The 22,725-nt window shown below is 39.6% G+C and overlaps 1 protein-coding gene across 6 annotated transcripts in view; it reads right to left on the bottom strand.

Annotated features, from left to right (window-relative positions):
- The window catches only part of RALGAPA2 (Ral GTPase activating protein catalytic subunit alpha 2), a 323,126-nt gene that overhangs the window by 260,297 nt on the left and 40,104 nt on the right, over nt 1-22,725 (bottom strand). For all 6 annotated transcript variants that reach the window (XM_037811966.1, XM_037811965.1, XM_037811963.1 and 3 more), the window contains 2 exons: nt 12,760-12,817; nt 1,391-1,434 (listed from right to left, as the gene is read on the bottom strand). In XM_037811966.1, coding sequence (XP_037667894.1) covers nt 1,391-1,434; nt 12,760-12,817 — 102 coding nt within the window. The remainder of the gene's footprint in view (nt 1-1,390; nt 1,435-12,759; nt 12,818-22,725) is intronic.

Below are 22,725 nucleotides of genomic sequence, written 5' to 3'. Positions count from 1 at the left end.
GTGTCCCCCAAACGCCATTATCTTTGATGTAATCTTGTGGGGCAGATGTTTTAGTGCAGATTGGATTGGAATCCTTTGGGTGTTTCCATGGAAATGTGCCCCATCCAACTGTAGGTGATAACTCTGATGAGATAATGTCCATGGAGGTGTTGCTCCGCCCATTTGGGGTAGGTCTGAGTTGATCAGTGGAGCCATATAAATGAGCTGACATAACAGAAGGAACTCAGTGCAGCTGTGAGTGACATTTTGAAGAGGAGCTACAGCCAAGAGGGACACTTTGAAGAAAGCACAGGAGCTACAGATGAGAGACATTTTGAAGATGGCTGTTGAAAGCAGACTCTTGCTCCAGAGAAGACGGCTGTTGAAAGCAGACTCTTGCTCCAGAGAAGCTAAGAGAGGACAAATATCCCAAGTGCAACTAAGAGTGACATTTTTGAGGAACTGCTGTCTAGAGAGGAACGTCCTGGGAGAAAGCCATTTTGAAACCAGAACTTTGGAGCAGATGCCAGCCACGTGCCTTCCCAGCTAACAGAGGTTTTCCGGATGCCACTGGCCATCCTCCAGTGAAGGTACCCAATTGCTGTGTTACCTTGGACACTTTGTGGCCTTAAGACTGTAACTGTGTAACCAAATAAACTCCCTTTTATAAAAGCCAATCCATCTCTGGTGCTTTGCATTCTGGCAGCATTAGCAAACTAAAACACATGTACACAAGTGATTCATCTTCCATAATATATTCACATAGGCTGGATTCTTTGGGTTATGTTTACATTCTGGGGTCATCGTATGTTTTATGGTCATCTTACCCCAGCATCAAATGGTATTTATCATTATAAAAGGCAAATTCCTTTAAAAATAAGCCATGTTTAACCTAAATTACCAGATCAATTTGCAGCAAATAAATAAATACTCAAGGGTGTAGCACCCCGGCTCTTTTCCCCTACAAGAGTTCTCAGAATTAGCAAAAATAATACAGAGACAGCTGTAATTTTAACAACAAAATTATTGGTAAGGACAGAATCACACGTTAGCTCTGAAAGTATCTGGCCCAACCCTTTCCTTTTTCAGATGATAAAACTGGAGCAATTCATTCCTTACCTGTGGACTCCTAGATAATGTGCCCTGCAGAATGCAAATTAGAACTCTGAACTCCAAACTCCAAATCCCAAGACAGTCTCCTAATATTTTAAATGTCTATCACAATAAGCTATGATATAAAACAAAAATCTTATCTGTCATATAATTTCTCAATTAAAAATAAACACTAGGTCAAGGGCTTTATAAAGATGTTTTTTTCTCCACCCAAAATGGCCTAGCTTTGTCAATTGGTGTTATTAATTAATTTAACAGCAATGAAAAATGCCATTACACATTCACCTAAAATAAATACCTTAATAGAATTTCCAGTGTGTAGAAGCTTCTTTAAAGTTGAGCCTGAAAGTTTAAAACAATGAATTAGAAATGGAATATATGAATGCATATTTAAAATTTATTTTAAACAGCAAATGTAGTTTTAGAAAGAAAAATGTATCCATAACTAAAGATATCATTTTTAAAAAATAAAAGGAAGACGTCTGATCTTCAGAAGCAAAGCAATGTCACAGAGGGAGAGGCATTTTAAGATAAAAGTCCTTTAAGTATGTTCCTCTTCAAAACTGTTTTAAAAGGACAAAATGATTGAGATTATGGCAATCCAAAAGCCCATAGTGCATTATGTGCAAATATCTCCTGTCATGCACAAAATGAATACTTTAAAATCTCAAAGGTAAAAATAATATAAAACTACTGTTAGCAAAACATTTTTACAAGAACATTATACAAATATTTGGGATGGCATGTTTCTCTCTGACAATGACCAGTACATTTATGGAGCTCAGTCCATCGACAAACCCTCTAGCAGGGCATCTTGGTCACTGACAAGGAGATGGAATCAAAACGTACTCAGAACTACACCAAGCAACTGCAAAAACTCTGGTGCTGTAGCCCACTGCAATGAGAAAAGCATCTCTTATGAGGATGGAACATACTCCCTAGTATTCTATAAATGTGTTCATTCCTGAGTTTAGAAATGACCTGGCAACTCCACCTAAAAATGGAATCTTAACCTCAGAAAAGGAGGTAACCTTTTAAAATGGAAATGTATTAGGAGTCTTAGGCAAGAAAACTTTTTCCCAATCAAATTACATATTTTTAAGGGGAAAAAAAATACTTAGATCACCTGATGAAAAGTTTTGTGCAATATTTAAAAGTTGGACATCAAGTCACATTTACTCCACCAATATATTTCAAAGAGAAGTTCCACCAAGAAATAGAGTCAGCATCTCAACAATCACTACAGATTGCATCTATGTGGATAGACACGTGAACATTATTTACATGCATATACTGTGTAGGAATTCATTAGTCAGAACAAAATCACTGGTAATCTGAAGGAACCTTGTATAACCGGTATCTACAACTTGTCTAACTGCTCTACCATTTATAACACCTAACACTGGGGCTCATGGAAACTCACCATTGTCATGACTCAGACTAGGTGGCATCATCTAAATCACTAATGGTTTGTGATTGAGTGAAGTAAGTTAAAGTGCCCCCACCAGACCCTCCCACCCCTTTACCCCCACTCCACTTCTCACTTCACCAAACTATAACCAATGTTTTCAGCCTAGAGCCAGCACTTACTGGGCTGGGCTCTCTCTCACAGCTAAGTTTTATACTGTCTGAGTCCATGGGACTTTCCTGGCCCATGTCTGTCCTCAACCTGGGGCCTTATTGATCACTTCCATGTTCATCCATTCTTGGACAAAGTCCTTCCTACCTCAGATTAACATGTGCTTCACTGCGTCTTATGAGGACCTTCCGATGAGTGGCAGGGCCAAGAGACACTTGATCTCCCAGGAGACTCAGGAAAAAATCTGCACAGACAGTTCTCTTCCCAGACATCTGGCCAATCCATCATCTTGCAACACGCTCTTGGAAATACTTTCTTCTGGTCATTGTGTGTGACCACTGGTGCTTGTCAATCCTTCCCCTTCTTGGAATGGGTACAACTTTTTTTTCTTTTAACTATTTGGCCTACCCATAGATGCCTATACCCACCCCTCCCTACACAGGGAGGGGAAAAAATGCATATAGAAAGGACAGACTTTACAAAGAGACATGCAGAATGTATGACTCACATCCCTCACCAGCCCCCTACTTTTGAAATTAATCTGGTAATTTGTTATAGCCACAGTAGAAAACTAACAAATATATTTATTTAATCTATTCCATCTTGTATTAAAAAACTATTTGTCCATGTGAAGCAATATAGCTTAGCAATTACAGACCCGAATCCAGGAGCCAGACCACTGGGGTTCGAATCTCAGCGCTGTGCCTACTAGCTGTATGACCACAGCTCAGTTCCCTCATCTATAAAATGGGGATGATAACAGTGCCTACCACAGAGAATTGTTAATGAGGTTTAAATGAGTTAATATAGATAATTGCTTTCCCACAAGACAGTTCATCAGCCATTCTCAAAGGAATTTTCTTAATTAGACCATTAGAAAGAACGATCATGCAGTGGAGGCACACAGCAGAGGGCTTCCATGTGAGGACTGGTGGTAAATGCCTGAAGCCTTGCTTGGCCACTTTAGGTATTTTTAAGCCCATAATTTCACAAAGATATTCCACTCTACCTTTAACATTATGAAATCCTTTCTCATTTTCATTTTTAAAATTTACATGATTCAGAAACCCAGGGGTGTAAATCTCCCTGGCAACACAGGATATGACTCCCAGGGATGAATCTGGAACCAGCATCATGGTATTGAGAACATCTTCTTGACCAAAAGGGGGATGTGAAATGAAACAAAATAAAGCTTCAGTGGCTAAGAGATTCCAAATGGAGTCAAGAGGTCACTCTGGTGGACACTCTTACGCACTATATAGATAACACTTTTTAGGTTTTAATGTATTGGAATGGCTAGAAGTAAATACCTGAAACTACCAGTAGCCTTGACTCTTGAAGATGATTGTATAACAATGTAGATTACAAGGGATGACAGTGTGATTGTGAAAACCTTGTGGCTCACACTCCCTTTATTTTTTTTTTTTTTTAATCTTCATTTTATTGAGATATATTCACATACCATGCAGTCATACAAAACAAATCGTACTTTCGATTGTTTACAGTACCATTACATAGTGGTACATTCATCACCCAAATCAATCCCTGACACCTTCATTAGCACACACACAAAAATAACAAGAATAATAATTAGAGTGAAAAAGAGCAATTGAAGTAAAAAAGAACAGTGGGTACCTTTGTCTGTTTGTTTCCTTCCCCTATTTTTCTACTCATCCATCTATAAACTAGACAAAGTGGAGTGTGGTCCTTATGGCTTTCCCAATCCCATTGTCACCCCTCATAACTACATTTTTATACAACTGTCTTCGAGATTTCATGGGTTCTGGGTTGTAGTTTGATAGTTTCAGGTATCCACCACCAGCTACCCCAATTCTTTAGAACCTAAAATGGGTTGTCTAAAGTGTGCGTAAGAGTGCCCACCAGAGTGACCTCTCGGCTCCTTTTGGATTCTCTCTGCCATTGAAGCTTATTTCATTTCCTTTCACATCCCCGTTTTGGTCAAGAAGATGTTCTCCGTCCCATGATGCCAGGTCTACATTCCTCCCCGGGAGTCATATTCCACGTTGCCAGGGAGATTCACTCCCCTGGGTGTCTGATCCCACGTAGGGGGGAGGGCAGTCACACTCCCTTTATCCAGTGTATGGATGGAATGAGGTAGAAAAATGGGGACAAAAACTAAATGAAAAACAGGGTGGGATGGGGGGATGGTTTGGATGTTCTTTTTTACTTTTATTTTTTATCCTTATTCTTATTTATTCTGGTATAAGGAAAATGTTCAAAAATAGATTGGGGTGATGAATGCATAACTATATGATGGTACTGTGAACAGCTGACTGTACACCATGGATGATTGTATGGTATGTGAATATATTTCAATAAAACTGAATTTTAAAAAAAATGTGATAAGATTCAGGTATTCCATTTCCAAGAGATAGGAAAGCATATGCCCACACAATCACACAAAGTGTTCACAGTAGCTTTATTTGTAATAGCCCGAAAGTGGAAACAACCTAAATGGCCATCAACAAGTGAACAGTTAAACAAACCAGTGTATCTATCCACTGAAATACTGTACTACTCAGAAATAAAAAGGAATGAACTATTAATACATGCAACAAAATGGATAAATCTCGAAATGATGATGGGTGAAAGAAGTCAGACAGAAAGAGTATATACTGCATGACTCTATTTACATAAGTTTGTAGAAAAGGCAAATTAATCTATAGCGACAAAAGAAGACCAGTGGTTGTCTGGGGATTGGGGAGTGAGGTGGGAAAAGAGTAAACACTCTTAAAGCAAACACACACATAACTAGACTACTGTGTTGATGACACACAGGCACATGAAGGGGTACCACAGCCTGCCTTGGCACCAAATATCCCCATTTGTCAATTGTGCTATTCTTTGTCATCTCCTTGCTCACTGTCAGCTTTCATTATTGCCCAAAGATTACATGCCATCTTTATCCACCATGATTCACTAACCTAAGAATGACTTCAGGAAAATTTGGTAAATGATTATTTTCATTTGCAATCAGTAATGATAATTTACAAACAGTTCAGTCAACATGTTAGCATGTATCAGAAAGTTCATGAGTTTGGTGTCGGCCACTTCCCTAATCTTCTTACTCTCCAGATGTCACTTGAAATAGTCACTCTGGATGCTTGGAATAATGAACCATGTTCATTTCACACTGAAAAACTAGAGTACAGATATGTTTCCTCATTCAGTGATGTACATCAAGGAGCCAGTCGTTAAAAACCAAACAGGGGAGGTGGGGCAAGATGGCGGCATAGAGAGGAGTGGAAGCTAAGTAGTCCCCCTAGAACAACTACAAAAAACCAAAACAACTAGTAAATAATCCAGAATAACTGCAGGGGGAAAAACGAGACTATCCACTCATCATACACCAACCTGAATTGGGAGGAATGCCCAAGAACACAGCATAAAATCTGTAAGTAAAACCTGCGGATCCCAGTCGTAGACCCCCTCTCCCATAGCCCGAGCTGCAAAGCCTCGTGGTGCCAGAGAGAAGCTTTCTCCCAGCAAGCAATTATAGCTCAGCTGAGCTCCAACCAGGGTTTTAAGTAGCGAGTGTGAACTGATCACTACAGGTACGCATCCCCAAAAAACAGAAAGAGGCTTTGGGTGATGACTGACCTTGGAGAGCCAAAGGGTCGCCTTGGACTGGGTCTGAAGGGGACTATCTGTTTCTTTTTGGGCTCAGTGGAGAAAGCCCCAGTCATATTCAGTTTCCAGGGCTGTGACTCAGGGAAGGGTGGAGACAGCACAAGCAGAGAGCAAGACCATTGAAATGCTAATGACCTCCACCTGGGGGGTCTGTCTTCTCTAGGAGGAAAGGGGTAGGGCCCTTTCCATTCAGAACCAGACCCCAGAGCCTGGGGGAACACGGCCATACCTCCTCACACCAGTCAAGAATTATAGGCTAACAGGCATCACCTGCTGGGCAGAAAAGCACAGTGACCTGAGGCATCAAAGGGTGGAGCAATTTTCCAAGACACACCCTCAGGGAAACCAGATACTGAATATTTCTTCCCTCTGGGACCTGAGCCTGTTCTGGTCTGGGAAAACCTGATTTGGATAACCAAGGAAACCATGCCTAGACAACAGAAAATTACAACCTACACTAAGAAAAACAAAGTTATGGCCCAGTCAAAGGAACAAACGTACACTTCAACTGAGATACAGGAATTTAAACAACTAATGCTAAATCAAATCAAAAAGTTTAGAGAAGATATTGCAAAAGAGAGGCTGTAAAGGAAACACTGGGCATATATACGGCAGAAATCAAAAGTTCAAAAAAACTACTAGTAGAATCTATGGAAATGAAAGGCACAACACAAGAGATGAAAGACACAATGGAAACATACAACAGCAGATCTCAAGAGGCAGAAGAAAACACTCAGGAACTGGAGAACAAAACATCTGAAAGCCTATAAGCAAAGGAGCAGATGGAGAAAAGAATGAAAAAATATGAGCAACGTCTCCGGGAACTCAAGGATGAAACAAAGTACAATAATGTACGTATCATTGGTGTCCCAGAAGGAGAAGAGAAGGCAAAGGGGGCAGAAGCAATAATAGAGGAAATAATTCATGAAAATTTCCCATCTCTTATGAAAGACATAAAATTACAGATCCAAGAAGCGCAGCGTACTCCAAACAGAAGAGATATGAATAGGCCTACTCCAAGACACTTAATAATCAGATTATCAAATGTCAAAGACAAAGAGAGAATCCTGAAAGCAGCAAGAGAAAAGCGATGCATTACATACAAAGGAAGCTTAATAAGACTATGTGCAGATCTCTCAGCAGAAACCATGGAGGCAAGAAGGAAGTGGTGTGATATATTTAAGATACTGAAAGAGAAAAACTGCCAACCAAGAATCCTATACACAGCAAAGCTGTCCTTCAAATATGAGGGAGAGCTCAAAATACTTTCTGACAAACAGACAATGAGAGACTTTGTGAACAAGACACCTGCCCTACAGGAAATACTAAAGGGAGCACTACAGGGTGATAGAAGACAGGAGTGCGTGGTTTGGAACACAATTTTGGGAGATGGTAGCATAACAATGTAAGAACACTGAACAAAGGTAACTATGAATACAGTTGAGAGGGGAAGGTGGGGAGCATGTGAGACACCACAAGAAAGGAGGAAAGATAAAGACTGGGACTATGTAACTTGGTGAAATCTAGAGTATTCAACAATTGTGATAAAATGTACAAATACGTTCTTTTATGAGGGAGAACAAGCAAATGTCAACCTTGCAAGGTGTTAACAACGGGGAGGCATTGGGGGAGGGATGCAATCAGCATAAACTAGGGACTATAACTAATAGAATCATTGTATTATGCTTCCTTTAATGTAACAAAGGTGATATACCAAGGTAAATGCAGATAAGAGGGGGGGATAGGGGAGGCATGTTAGACACTTGACATTGGTGGTATTGTCTGATTCTTTATTCTACTTTGATTTAAGGTTATTTTTCCTTTTGTTGCTTCCTAGTTGTCATTTTTTTTTCCTCTTTCTTTTGCCTCTCTATCTTCTTTGACTCTCCCTCCTGCCTTGTGGAAGAAATGTAGATGCCCTTATTTAGATAGTGGTGAAGGTGGTGAACACATAAATGTATGACCATGCAGAGAACCATCGATTATTTACTTGGTATGGAATGTATGGTGAGTGAACAAAACCATATTAAGATAAAAAAAATGGGTTGATGACAAAACCTCGAGGGCAATATACTGAGTGAAATAAGCCAGACACATAAGGACAATTATTGCAGGGTCTCACTGATAGGGATTAATTATAATATGTAAACTCATAGACATGAAATATAAGGTACCAAGATATAGGATGAGACTTAAGAATGGGGAGTGGTTGCTTAGTATGAGCAGAATGTTCAATTAGGATGAACTTAAATGTTTGGAAATGAACAGGGGTGTTGGTAGCATGATGTGAGAATAACCAACAGCGCCAAATGGTGTGTGAATGAGGTGGAAAGGGGAAGCTCAGAGTCATATATGTCACCAGAAGGAAAGTTGGAGGTCAAAAGATGGGAATGTATAAAACTGAATCCTATGGGGGGAATGTCCATGGTCAACTGTACAAATACTAGAAATCACTTCCATGAACCAGAACAAATGTATGACAATATAATTAGAAGTTAATAATAGAGGGGCATATAAGGAAGAACTATATACCTATTACAAACTATATACTACAGTCAGTAGTATTTCAAAATTTTTTCATAAACAGTAACAAATGTACTATATCAATACCACAAGTCAACAATTGAGGGGGGTTGGTTAGGGATAGGGGAGGATTAGAGTTTCCTTTTCTTTTTTTATCTTTCACTTTATTTCTTGTCTGGAGTAATGAAAAGTTTCTAAAAATTGAACAAAAATTAAGTGTGATGGATGAACAGCTGTATGAGGGTACTCAGGAGCAAGTGATTGTACACTTTGGATCTTTGGATAATTGTATGGTATCTGAACAATCTCAATAAAAATGAAAAAAAAAAAACAAAACACACAAACAGAAGAGAACCTGTAGTCTATTTTTTCCCTCTAAACAGAGCATAAGAGAAATGGAACCTCCCTCTTTGCTACAGACAAAACAAGACAGCTTGATAAGAAACAGATTTCAAACACTGTGGCAGTTGATGTTTTGAATTATTTTCTTCCTTCTCAGGATCAAATGTGACTGTCAGGTGGGTCTGGGAACTTGCCAGATTTTCAGAGTATGGGAGTTGCTCTTATTTTAGGTTTCTATGCTTAGTAACATTATCATTTGTCATTTGTAGTGTGAGAAAGGAAGCACACTGCATCAGTGACATGTAAAACAAAACATCTAGGTTCTTACTTAACATTTCAGAGTACCTAATCCATTACCAGCTTCAATAACATTTGATTAGGAAGTCTATATCGTAGCATTCTTCCTATTAGGTAAGAAATATTAAACCCTAGAATATAAAAATCCAGAATAAGGAATATTAGATACCTAGAATGTCAAGCACTGGCCCTAGCCTCAGAGGTTCTGCTGAAGTCAAGATGCCAAGGCCAGTGAAGCAAGTTCCTTTCCCCTGAAATCTAGTGTACTCATATGGTTTCTTAGTTTCTACACCTAATTTGGCCAAGACCTTGAGTAACAGATGGTAACAGTTGTAACAAATCCAAAAAAAACTAGAAATAATGCAAGAAGTACAATGAGCTATGCAAACAAATGTATAAAATTACAAATTCAAAATTACTTGTCAGTAATTTCAAAATCCTAAAAGCTATGAAATCTGAAGTTTTATTAGAAGACAGGAAAGACTTGATCCGAACTCATTTGGTAGCGACACCTGACCTACCCTGACTGGGGCTACTATTTACCTAGTGGAGGGTGAATACTGGAATACTGCTATCTACGATTGCAGAAATAATCACTCACTTGTTTGGACGTGGCGGGGGGGGGGGGCGGTTCATTCAGATTTTAACATTGTAGCCTCTGATGTTCTAAATTGTTTCCTCCCTACTCCATCAATGCACTCGTATTGCTGTTTTAAAACCTGAAAAATGCTGACTCCAAAATACATCTGAAGATCTTCAGAAAAGGGAAGCGGACCTGTACAAACACCCATTTCTATTCAATTTATTCAGTTTGATTAATCATGCAAAAGCATATTTATCTGAAAAGAGCCTGTTAGATTCAAGCATTAAGCACATAGCATCATTAATAAATAAGGATGATTTTATATGGTCATAGCTCAGCATTCTGAAACATGATTAAAGTATTCTGATCGCTTTACAGAGACATACCAGAGGAACACCACCTACTGCATGTACTGGCTTGGCAGGCCTAGTAACCTGCAACAGCAATCAAGAATCTGAGACCGTGGGTCACTGTTCTCAGTAAATGGTACTAAACTGGTGAAAAGCTACTTATACCAAGAAGTTTAACCGGTTTCTGTGGTATTAGGCAGATTTAAAGTAATACCACACACTTCCTACTAGACGTGCAAAATTTTACAACACAAAGGGCAAAATGATTGTCACACCTAGTCCCAATAAGTTTATTCGTGCTGAGAGGGGCCTACTAATCTTCAGATATTTTAAAGTGCCATCTGAAGAAAATGAGTGTGGTTTTCCTACAAATGACATAACAAAATTGAAGATGGATTATACAGAGCACATATAAATACTGCATGCAGTTATTGCTCACCGCCATCCATGGCTGGGGAGGTCACGGACACCTGCTTGGTGGCCGTCTCCCAGCCCTTGCCTATCCCCCTGCCTCCTCTTCTACTGTGCAATGATGTTTCAGTCTGTTTCCATTCTACACCTGGTGGAAATATTAGGTCTAGAGAAAAGGTCCAGCCAGACCTCAAACCTGGAAACTGGGAACAAGGAGCCCAGGAATTCCCAGTGTGGATAAATACCATACTCAATGCCATACTCAAACTGTACAGATCTGTGTCTTCTCTAACACAAAATGGGGTGTGCGGAGCTGGTCATCTAGCAATCTTGACCGAGCAGTTGGCCTCCCTGGGAAACTGGCCATGATGGGATCTCCTCCCCTGCTCATCTAGACCCTTTGTGCTGTGTAAGTAACAAAGAGGTCATTTGCTCAAAGTTTCTGTTGTGCCTGAGCTTGTGGTCCCACAATGCACCATGTAGCAACTTGCTCCATGTAGCAACTTGCTCCATAACCATTCTCAGTATACCAGGGAGTATCACAAATCTCCATAAAGTCTCCTTAGATTATACTTTGCATTTAAATTTTTTATTTACACTTAAATACAGAAGCTCAAAACCTCCATTATGCAAAAATGCTACTGACAACTCTTTAAATTTTAAAGGAAATTTTTCTTTGTGTATTTGAAAGATTTAAAGAAGAAGGCACAATCTTAAAGTAATGATGTATTCATTTAGTTCAATAAATGACCTTACTTTTTTAAAATCTGTAACAAGTAACTTTAAATCACTTTCTATATGGGTCAGTTTCATTTTTTATATAAATAATCCTAAATTAAATTTAGGATTCAGCATTTTGAATATTCCTTCAGGTTCCAGGTCTTTATACAAATGGTTGTCCCACCTAGAAAGACCTTTCTACACTTTCCACACTTGACCTTCTCATCTTTCAAGGTTCAAATCAAAGTTACCTCTCTTAAAGCCTCCCTCAATTCCTCTGAATAGAATTAATCAACATTTTTTTTTCTCTGCACCATCACACTTACCTCTTTTATAGTGACAATTATATCATAATTATTTTTTTCTCATCTATTCTCTCATAAGGCAATAGGCTTACACAATAAGGACAGGGCAACATTCTTTATTTCTGCCTCAGAACTTTGCACACAAACGTCTCTCCCTCAATAAATATTTGAATGAATGAATGACCAAACAGTTAAGATTCCACTATAAGACCATGTGCACCTCAAATATGATATGGCAGAAAAAATGTAGGAAATACCCAACTCTTCTAATGCAGAAGGACTAAGCCAGACACTGAAATATAAGGTTTAAAATACAATCAAACCATAAGTTATTCGAGTTGTGCCGTGAATATTAAATTGAGGTGAAACACTGTTGGGTGTCAAGAGTTGGATGGAAGGGGCAGTAATGGTAACTTTCTTTATTTTAAGTTTCCTCTTGCTGCCACATCCTAAACCATTCAACCAGAATAATTTTGAGTCAATGATAAAGGCTTGAAGGAGGAGATATTTTTGTAAGGAAAACTGTGAAATTATTCAAGAGAAATACTCTACATCAACATTTCTCAAACTTGATATGCACAGGAGTCCCGTGGGGCTCTTGTTGAAAATGTAGTCTGATGGTGGATGTCATTGAGGCCTGAGTTGCTGTGTTTCTAACAAGCTTTCAGCTGAGGCCAATGCTGCCGGCCCATGAACCACACTTTGAGTAGCCACTTTAGAGTAACAGACAGTAATTTTATGGCCTCCAAAGTTCAGAAACAACTTGTCTCAGATTTAATTAGTTAATATTCCTTGCTATAAGCTATTTGAATAGTACTAATTATATAAAACATTACAACATTACTAAAAATTCATTGGAAGAAATTCACATTACTACAAAAAAAAATTTTTTTTAATTGTTCTTACCTATACTCTGGTAATGCCAGTGAAAGAAAATTCGTTCAGGTAGAAATTGCAGTATTTTCTATAAAATAAAAACAAAAACTATTAAGGCATAAAGAGAAAATAAAAACAATTGAGATTATGCATTTTCACTATAGGTCCATATTACTTGCTAAACGTTTCTGAAAAGGAAAAAAAAAAAAGAAAACCATTTATAATAACATAAAGATTGCACTTTACTCTGTGGGACTGTTTCCTTTACTTGTCCCAGGCAAGCTTCCTTCACCCAACGTTTTAAAGAGATTACCGTCCCAAGTTTAACTCCCTCCAAAGAAAACAAGAATGATTTTATCTTAATCAAATCATACATATCTTTTAAAAATTAAAAGAATAATTTACCAAATGCCAGATCCCCAGCTCCCTCCTCTTTCATCTGATCCTTCCCATTTCTTTTATAATCACTCTCAGCCTCAGAGCAAGGGGCAGAGTTGGGAAGAAAAGTGAACCACAAAGGACATGAGATCCTAAACAATTTAGTGGCCTAAGAAAATGAAATGAGTGGCAAGAATTTCTTGAAATTGATGGCTCAAAATAAGTTTTAGGGTTGTTTCATGAATCCCCCCCATTGGTAGATATAATAAAGAACAAATGTACAAAAGCATTTAGCTCCTAAAAGCAGCTTCCCACCTGAACCCCCCCCCCAAAAAAAAAACAAATTACTGAGAATGACTTTTCTCTTGCCCTAGAGCAGGTTTTAGCAATCTTGAGGAATAAGACTCCTTGTACTTTTTCTGCAACCATCTTTTTCATTTTAAAAATGTAGAAAATCCAAGAACTGGTCAAAATCCATTTCCTGGTATTGACAATGCATTACTATTTTACCATGAAAATCCTCTTTCTAGGTTTACCTACCCTCATATTCTAATATTTTGACAAATTAAGGCCAAAAATATATATTCAGATCTCCTGAATAAGTGTATTCCCAGGAAAGTAATAAACTACTTCCTCCATCTGAGCCAGCTTGGGTTTTGTTTGCTTGTCTTACCTTTCCATCTGGGTCAGTAACATACTGGACAACAAAGGAATCTGTAAGAACTTTTCCTGGGAAAGGCCACAAAGGTGAACTGCACCAAGTGTAGAAGAGTAAACTGCACGCCCTTTCCCTCAGCCTGGACTGCTGTCCATCCCAGCCTTGCAGAGCTGGCACCTTCCAGCCACCCAGGTCTCACTTCCAATGCCTCTTCTGAGTGCTCTGTCTAGGGAAGCCTGGCTCCCCCAAGCCTTGGGCACTTCCTCCATTCCCAGTCCTATGGCCCTCCTAGTCCTCTCCCCCATCAGAGAGGGTCCTGGTAGCTCACTCATTTGGCAGCCATATTCCCTCCACCAGAATATGAGCCCCCTGGGAGCAGGAATGGGTTTGCCTGGTGCCCTGAATTGTCCCCAGCAACTAGAATATGATGGGCACACAGTAGGTGCTCAATGAATACTCAGAAAATGAATGCTGAATGGCTTTTACTTGCAAAATTGTGAATGCTGTAGGCAATCCTGATTTTGCCATGGTCTTATGTAGGTGATCAAATTCACAAAAGTGAACTCTCCCCTACATTTCCCTTTCAGCCTTGCCCTAGAACATGTTGGTTTATCTTCTAAGCTCATTATTCTCAAGGGTTTCCTAGATCTTGTTTTACTATGTGATAATGCTGACTTATACTCAAACACACCTACACACACACTCACACATGCATGCACACCTGCACACACTCATACAAGCACCCCATATCCCATTTAGTGAAAAATGCCTAAATATTAGGTCCAAGGCTTCGCATTTGAAGTACAGCAATAAAATAAATATGAATGAAATACTTAGTCCTTCTTACCTCTGAGGGTTTTATAATTAGTGGGCAAGAGAGACAGTGAAGAAAAAAAGTCATTCAGCCAAAAAACAAAAACAAAAACAAAGTCTTGACAGAAGTTTGTATGAAGTGCTACAGAGGTGAGGGAGTAAGCACCTCTTCTCAGCCAGGGCTTTTTGGAACACTCCCTGAAAATGAGGGTGCTTGACCTGAGACTTAGAGGATTAATTAAATTGTCCCAGCAGAGAACAGGAACAGAAGGAAGAGCACGTGGGAGGCCATGAGGCAATGACAGTTTGGTGTCTTAAAAGAAAAGGGGCAGCAGCAGGAGGTTCGGTTTGGCTGGTGGGTGTGTGAGGAGGGGAGGAGATGGGGTTGGAGAGGAGGGCAAGGCCAGGGGTAGAGACAGTTAATGTTCTCATGGAAACAGTACACAGTCTAAATGGGTTATAGTCAGAGAAGGATTTGAGATGACTGAGAAGACAGAAAGAGTTGTCAAGGAGGAAGAAACTGCTGTATTTCAGATGAGGAATGAAACAGCCTGGACCAAAATTGGCAGTGTAAAGAGGAGAAGCATATCATAGTGATATTCAGGAGGTGAAATAGTTAGGATGGGCAAATAGACTCACTATGGGAAGAGAAGTAAATGGAAGACTCAAGAATGACCTCACCCCTCCCCCAGAAGTTTAGCAGATGGCAATGTTTTTATCCAAGATACCAAAACCAGAAGGAATCCCAGAATCAAGGAAAGTAGCATGTCAAGTTTGGTTCTGGACATCCAGAAACCTGAAGTGTCAATAGGCTGAGGTGTTAGTGGAGACGTTCTCCTAGGCAATTGGATATAGGGTCTGGACTGCAGAAGTAAGATTTAGATGGTTAACAGGATAGAGGTGGCAACTGAAGATGTGTCTATATGAGGTCTCTCAGAGAAGACTAGATGAAATCCTGCAGACAGAGCATCAAAGGAGTTCTGCTAAAAAGGTAAGGACAAAGAAGGTAAGTAAGGCAGAGACAAATGCGCACAGGTCAAAAGAGAAACTTCCGATGGGCCAGGTGTTTATATGCTTGTTTTAAAGATTAGAAATACTTATTAATATTTAGCTGCACAACTAGTTAGAAAAAGTTAAAGACGCAGGAAACTGTGGGAAAATTGATGCCACATATTAAAATGACTTCAGTATTAAAGAAAGCAAGCTCGATGTTATCTCTTGCCTGGCGGACCCTTGACCTTTGTCAGCCAGACACCAATGCCAGGCAGGAAGGATCTATCTATAAATTGTACTAAGACAAATGGCTATTTGAAGAAAAAATCAAAAAGAGGTCTTCACCTTGTAATGGATTTTAGATGGATGACACAAAAGGAGCTAACTATAAAAACTGAATCATTATGTTTTGTTAATGACAGTCAAAAGAAATCAGAATTTTTTTAAAAGTCAGTTCTTTATAGAAATCTTCATATGAACCCATGCGAGCATGGCCCTAGCAACTGAACCCAGGGAGCTGGATTAGTCTACAGACTAAGGGAACACATCATAAGCAAAGAGGTTGGTACAAGAAAACCAATGACTGGAACTAAGAATAAGGACAACAGTCTCAGCAGTCAGGGTGCTGCCATAGAAGCAACCAGTGAGCCCCAAATAAGTACAACTTGGGGGTGGGGGGAGGAGTTTAGAGGTCTCAAACTCAAGAGAGAAAGACTCCATTTCTTCACCAAAAAATTTATTGTAGAGCCTAGTTTAATATCCTTGATAATAATTGCTACAGGTTGAGTCCTCTGGGAAACAGACTCTAAGATTGGAGTTAGGAACACAAATGGTTTATTAGGGAGTAACATCTGTGAAAGAGACATGGAGACAGAGAATTGGGCAGGAAGCCTCGGTCCACGCTGCAGACCTGACACGTCTCTGCCAGCCCATCGGGAGCACAGGAGTGAAGACAGCTGGAGGAACCCTACACGGCTGCAAATGGGCAGGCCAGATACTGCTGCCTTGCCCAGCCATTGGCTGTGGGCTGCAATGAGAAGGGCATGACCAGAGCTGGAGAGCTGAAGGTGTTAAAGCTGGAGGCTGTCAGGTCAGCCCTCTCCTTGCAGCTGGGCAGCAAATTCTTTCTTGAAGGGGGATCTGAAGAGGACATCTCCATGCCCACCACTACAATCTTCAAATTCTTAAACTGAATACTTGAATCAGATTAAGAGACTTAAGTATTCAATGATGTGTGCCCGACTGCAGAGTGGTCCGTGGGGCAGGGTTTCCCTGCTGGCCTGGCTTCTCACCATTGGCTGGTGCCTTGCATTGGTGGAGGCCTGGTTCCCTCAAGTCCTTACTATACTCTTCCAAGCCTACGCTGTGCAGTTCATGCCACCTGAGCAAATGACACAGCGGTGACTTGGGTGTCCTACTTTCTCATCCACTCTCCTCCAAGAGGGCTCTGTTTCTCTAAACTACCCTTGAGGGCTGGCACCCCAGCTACACTCCAGGATCATTTTCTGAGCCTACCTTGCCACTTAATTTTAATGTTTCATACAGAAGATTGCTAACAAAACTTCTCTAAGGATTCAGGATAAATCTTATCTTGAACTAGATGAATGCCTGACATGCCCACTGTTCTCCAGATCTTTAATTTAGTCAGGAGACCAACTTGGCACTGAATCAGGCTTTTCGGTCTCTCAAAATAGTACCATCTTCTTGATTTGGTTTTCCTTAATTAGCATGCAACAAAAGAAACTATCTCTTTAATATCAAGAAAAACTAAGAGTACAGCAAGATGACATGTATATAGATGCTTGGATACTATCAGTCTGCCACAAAAGTAGTCTCCAACTTGTTCTGAGGTCAAGCTTATCATCACTACTTCTGGAGAGAAGTTTTCAGCTTTACAAAATGTTGGACTTTAAAGACACTCAAAAACAGACTCAGTAAGGTGTGGATAGAAAACACCATGCCCGGTATCTGAGCTACTAAGAATATTCCTAAATGGACAGAATCTTATACAACAATTCAGAGGCTGACACATTACCCACATGGAGGCTTCTTTTTGTACCCAAATATAGCAAAGGCCATTTTGTTATGCATTAAATTCTATGAGGTCAGTAAAAAGAAAGCCCCATGCAGCAGTCAATGTCTAAATGCTAATCCTGTCCCTCAGAAAGTCCCAGAAGAAGCCTACCTTTTCTGAGGCAACTATGATCTGGCATTTTGTCTACTGCAGCCAATACTCTAAGCTACACTGCTATGAATGCCACATAAGCTATTGACATCTTGTTTGTAGTTTCACGGTGAGTTTAAAAAAAAAAAAATTCAGGAAAGCCACACAGTGTGAATAAATATTACTTTTCTAAAAAGCACACAGCTCTCTGTAATGCTGAGTGTTGAGCTGCATCTATGTGGTAATCCATTACAGCACACTCGAAATCGAAATTAGGTATTACTACTGATCAGCACATCAGGAATCTGTCACTCTTTTTACTGATTATCCAGAGCTCTTTTTTCTCCAGAACCCACTGCATGACCAGGAATAATGTGAAATGTAAGCTGCAGTTTAGACAAGATGCGATCGTGCACTTTAAAACTGCTGGTCTTCATTTAATTTATGTGGAAATTTTTTTTCTCACATTATTACCAGTTGACTGCAACATATCCCAGTAGATTCCTACTTGACTGAAACTCCACTTAGAAATGCAGGGTAGTGAAGAATGAGGAAAACATTATAGATGAACTCACGTAAGGTGATCGACTGAAACGATGACCAACAAACCCTCTTATGTCCAAAAACAGGATGCAGGGCGCATCTCTCCCCTAATCAGCTGCACAACACAGTGGGGCTGGTAAAGGACAAGTGGACTGAGAAGAAAACAGACATAGTTTAAAAGAACAGAGGGCTTAATTACGTGATCTTCTGAGCAATTAACGTTGAGAAAACTTGAGAACTGGCTAGTGCAGTTTAAAGAAAACCGATAGCCTGTGAATGCTTGCACCAAGAGAACATTCTGGTTTTATCATGTGCATAGCAGCCCCATAGCCATGAGATGCTCCCAGGTAGACCTACGGAGAGGGTAACTTGTTCCTCAGCTGCCTTGAGCCCAGCCACACATCTCCACTAAAAAATGACCCCACTTTCTGATGCGGACAAAATATTTTCATTGAACTCTGAGTATCATCACTTTTATGGAACCTTACAATTCAAGAGAAATAGAACTAAAATGAACACCTGCATAATCTTAGAAACAAGACAACTACATTTTTAGCTCAAAAGCAATGCTTTCCTTTTACTACCGACAATCCTCCGAGTACAGTACATGAGCTGATCACTAGCCATGCTGTTACCAAGTATGTAAAGCACAGATTTACCTGGTCACATCTTTTTCAAGAATTTAAGGCCAAACTCAAACTTCGCCTCCTGTAAGGGGACTGCCTCAACTATGCAACCCCAGCCCACGTGCCTCACCAAAGCAGCCACACACCTCCTTCACAGCTCTTGGCCCACCTCAGACCACGGGCACACTTCTCAGCTAGATGGGCACAGTGCCTGCTCCACCATTAGATGCTGGATTCCTTGAGAGAAGGAATTCTCTGTTATCCATTTTGAATCCCCAACATCAAGAACAGTGCCTGGTACATATTGTTTCCTAATAAATACCACATGCACAAATAAAGGAGTGAGCAAAAAAGAAAAATAAAACAAAGGGGATTCTAATTTTAGCTCACATGTTTAGACAGACACAAGGAAATGTCCAAGTTTAAGGAAGGTTCTCCTACTCTACCATGGTAGACACAAAGAACCTGGTGAGTAGGCACTTGATAAAAATAACTGAGAATAGAATTTTGTTTCCAAGCATTATGGTAAATCTCAGTGCTTGATTAGACCATTATTTCAAGGAGCAATAATTTTCTTGGCTAAAGAGAAAATGAATAAAAACAATTCAAAAACTAGACTTAAAATATAAGGCAATGACATCTAAGGGAAACATGGCGATGAAAAGATAATTTAAAAGGGAGGGACATCTAATTTCTCCCTCCTACATTTTAGCAATCACTAGTATTAAAAAGTTGGAAAACCTGAATAAGCAATTACAACTAGAAAATGTAAAGAGTACCATTTACAAGCAAAATAAGGAGAGAAATTACTGCTTAAAAAAAGTGCAGATGAAGCTGTAAAGAGCCATGAGGCATGGGAAAGAGATGACTTGAATATCCCCTGCCCGTGAAAGTAGAACATACCTAGAATGATGGTACAGCAAGGAAGGAGACCACTCCTAAAGAGGAGCAAAACGCCTCCTTCTGAAATGGATTTGCTAAAAAAAATAGGGTCATTTTTTAGAATTTCTGATTCATGTTCTGAAAAGATTCAAGAGGACATGGAATCTTTTTTAAGACCTAGGAAAATAAAGGAAGGAGATACACAAATAAGTAACATTCTGAAATCAGAAAATATTACATGGAGATGAAAAACATGGCAGCCATGAATCTAGAAAGTCTGAGTCAGATTCCCCCATCGTCACCTGCCCTGGGACACTGCCTATCACCAGGCATCCCTAGAACTAAATAAGTTAGAGAACAAAGATAAATATCCAGAAATATCATGCATAAAAATTTTAATTCAATATATAATTGAAAATCTTACACAAACCTAAAACTAAAAAAGCAGGTTATCCAAAAAATAACGAAAATCAGGCTGATCTTAGTCTTGTTCTCTGCAAAATTTCAGAAGACAGTGTGGTCAGATGATGGTTGTGGACAAAGCAGAGTATAGAACAGGGACCAGAATACACAGATGTATAAAGTCTCAGAGCAGACTAGGTGTCTATAAAAGAATCCAGTCTATGATAAAGATAGCTAAAGTAGACTATAGTTATTTTGAAAAACAAACAAAATTCAGAGTTTTGAGGGGGAAAAAAGAACTATGATTAAAGAATTATGTAGCAAGCTATTTACATTTGAGGTTAAAAGAAAGACATTCTAGAACCAGAAAACATGTCATCTACATACTTCCCTTCCTCAAAATACTATGTGATTCATATTTCAGCAAATACAGAGATCAATCAAAATAAACAATCCAAAAACAAGGGTGGGGGTGTGGTATAAATGCTGTGATGGTGAGCTATATTTACATAAATCGGAGTTAACATGGTTATTACAAAAAAAAATGTAAATCCCGAAAACAACCAATGTAAGAGTAACAACACTCAAAAAACATAAAATATAAAACATAAGGAAGGAATCAGTAAAAATAAAGCAAATTTCTGTAGCAAAAAAGCCATCTCCATGCATTACTAGTCACTATGCTATAGACAGGGATTTGAATAGGGGTTAGTGCAGGTTATTAAAACAAATATCTCCTGAATCAGCCATTTATTTCATTTGTTTATAAACATTCTCATTAAGTGTCCATCTGTGCCAGGTGCCATACAAGCGATGCTGAGTGTGAAGGACACTGTCCCTGCTCTAAAAGCCACAGCCCAAAGTGGTGAAGGGCAAGAAACTCAGCTATGTAGCACACGCCCAAGAAAGTGTATAGATAGGTACATCTCCAAAAGGAGGCCACCCTTCAACTGAATCTTCAAGGATATGCAGGAGTGAGTGACACAAAGAGCATTTTAAACAAAACAGCAGCAAAAAAAGCTGGCTGCTTGTCTGGAGACCTTCAAGAGGTGGCCAGTGGGGGGCAGCAGTGAGATGTGTGATGAGGACAGAGAGAGGGAGGCAGAGGCCAGATCAGCAAGGTCCTTGCCTGCCTTACTTCATCCTAAAGGCAACGGGAATCAGAATCACATTCCACAGAGAGCATTGAAGGTGCTTGAGGGAGACAGAAGGGGCAGAAGATCACACACCAAAAGACTAGTAAGCAGGATACTCCAACAGGGGGAAACTGAGGCTCTGAACAAAGGCTGACACAGTAGGCAAACAGAAGGTGTCAAAAAGCACACCAGCACTAGATACACAGAATCATGGAGAGGAGAAAAGTGCTCTCAATACCGAACAAAACGGAGGGAAGGAGTGAGGGAGGGATAGGAAAACACCTTTATATTAGGTACTAAAATGAAATATTAAAAAACATGGAAGGCACTTGATAGACTTTAAGAGGTTTTTTTCATTTTATTTAAAATAATGCAAAGGTCCAACGTCTTTTAAAAAAATCAAGTTGCAACAAACCCTTGACTTTCAATGAGTGAATATCCAGTGACTGTCCCGAATCCCCCTATTAGTAGCATATAATTCTACTCATAATGTGTGGGTTTTGCCCCACTGAGTAAGGCCCTCACTAAAACAGCTTCAAGGGGAATCTTGTCGTCTTTTCACACAAAGAGATCACATGGGAGATCTCAGTTACAACCAAATCTGCCACGCTGTTCTCTCTTTTACGCAATCTTCTATTTTCTGGAAAAGAATGACAGTACTTTTTAGATCTCTTCAATTTTGGCACCAGCTCAACTAGTTGACTGTCTTTTTCATGCCACTTTTCACAAAAAAGAAAAAAAGGAAATTCAATTCCAGAAAATTGTTGAGTAAGTGATAAGTACAGAAATGACAAAGTCCCAGTAAGATGTCACCACTTGGTCCAGAAGCTTTCAATGCCTGCCTCAACAAAATTAGAAAGTGCCATGGGCCTGCAGGTCTGCTCAGCACTGATGGCTCTGCCAAAATTCTGGGGGGAAGGCCGAAGGTCTGGGGGAACAGCCACTGATTTCACTCCAGAGCTCTTCCTTCCCCTCAAACCTGTCCAGAGTCACAGGCCCATTAAACACTAGGTGTCACTCTGCGACAGCCACCACACCACACATCCAAGCAGAAAACAAGCCATAGAAAATTTACAATATCACAATTATTTGTACAACCCTCTCCTATATTTATATACATATATATATATATATATATATATCTTCTCAATAAAATTGTATTAACACATTAATTCTAAGCAATTTAAAGGGGGAGTTCTTTACATATCTTCTGCTGCTTAACAATAAATACATCAAACTTAGGTTTTACTGGGAATTTTCTTTATTTTTAGCCCGGATGTGGTTTCTGCTATCTTCCCTTATCTGCTCTTATCTGCCTTGTCTTGGCACCATCTCCAAGAGCTACCTTCTACAGCACCTCCTCCTGAGGGTGTTGGTTAGAGTCAAATGGCATTCTACATG

The sequence above is a fragment of the Choloepus didactylus genome, chromosome 19 (genome assembly GCF_015220235.1).
Source record: "Choloepus didactylus isolate mChoDid1 chromosome 19, mChoDid1.pri, whole genome shotgun sequence".
NCBI lineage: Eukaryota > Metazoa > Chordata > Mammalia > Pilosa > Megalonychidae > Choloepus > Choloepus didactylus.
Note: the sequence above shows the minus strand (reverse complement) of the source record. Positions and strands in the feature narration are given on the sequence as shown.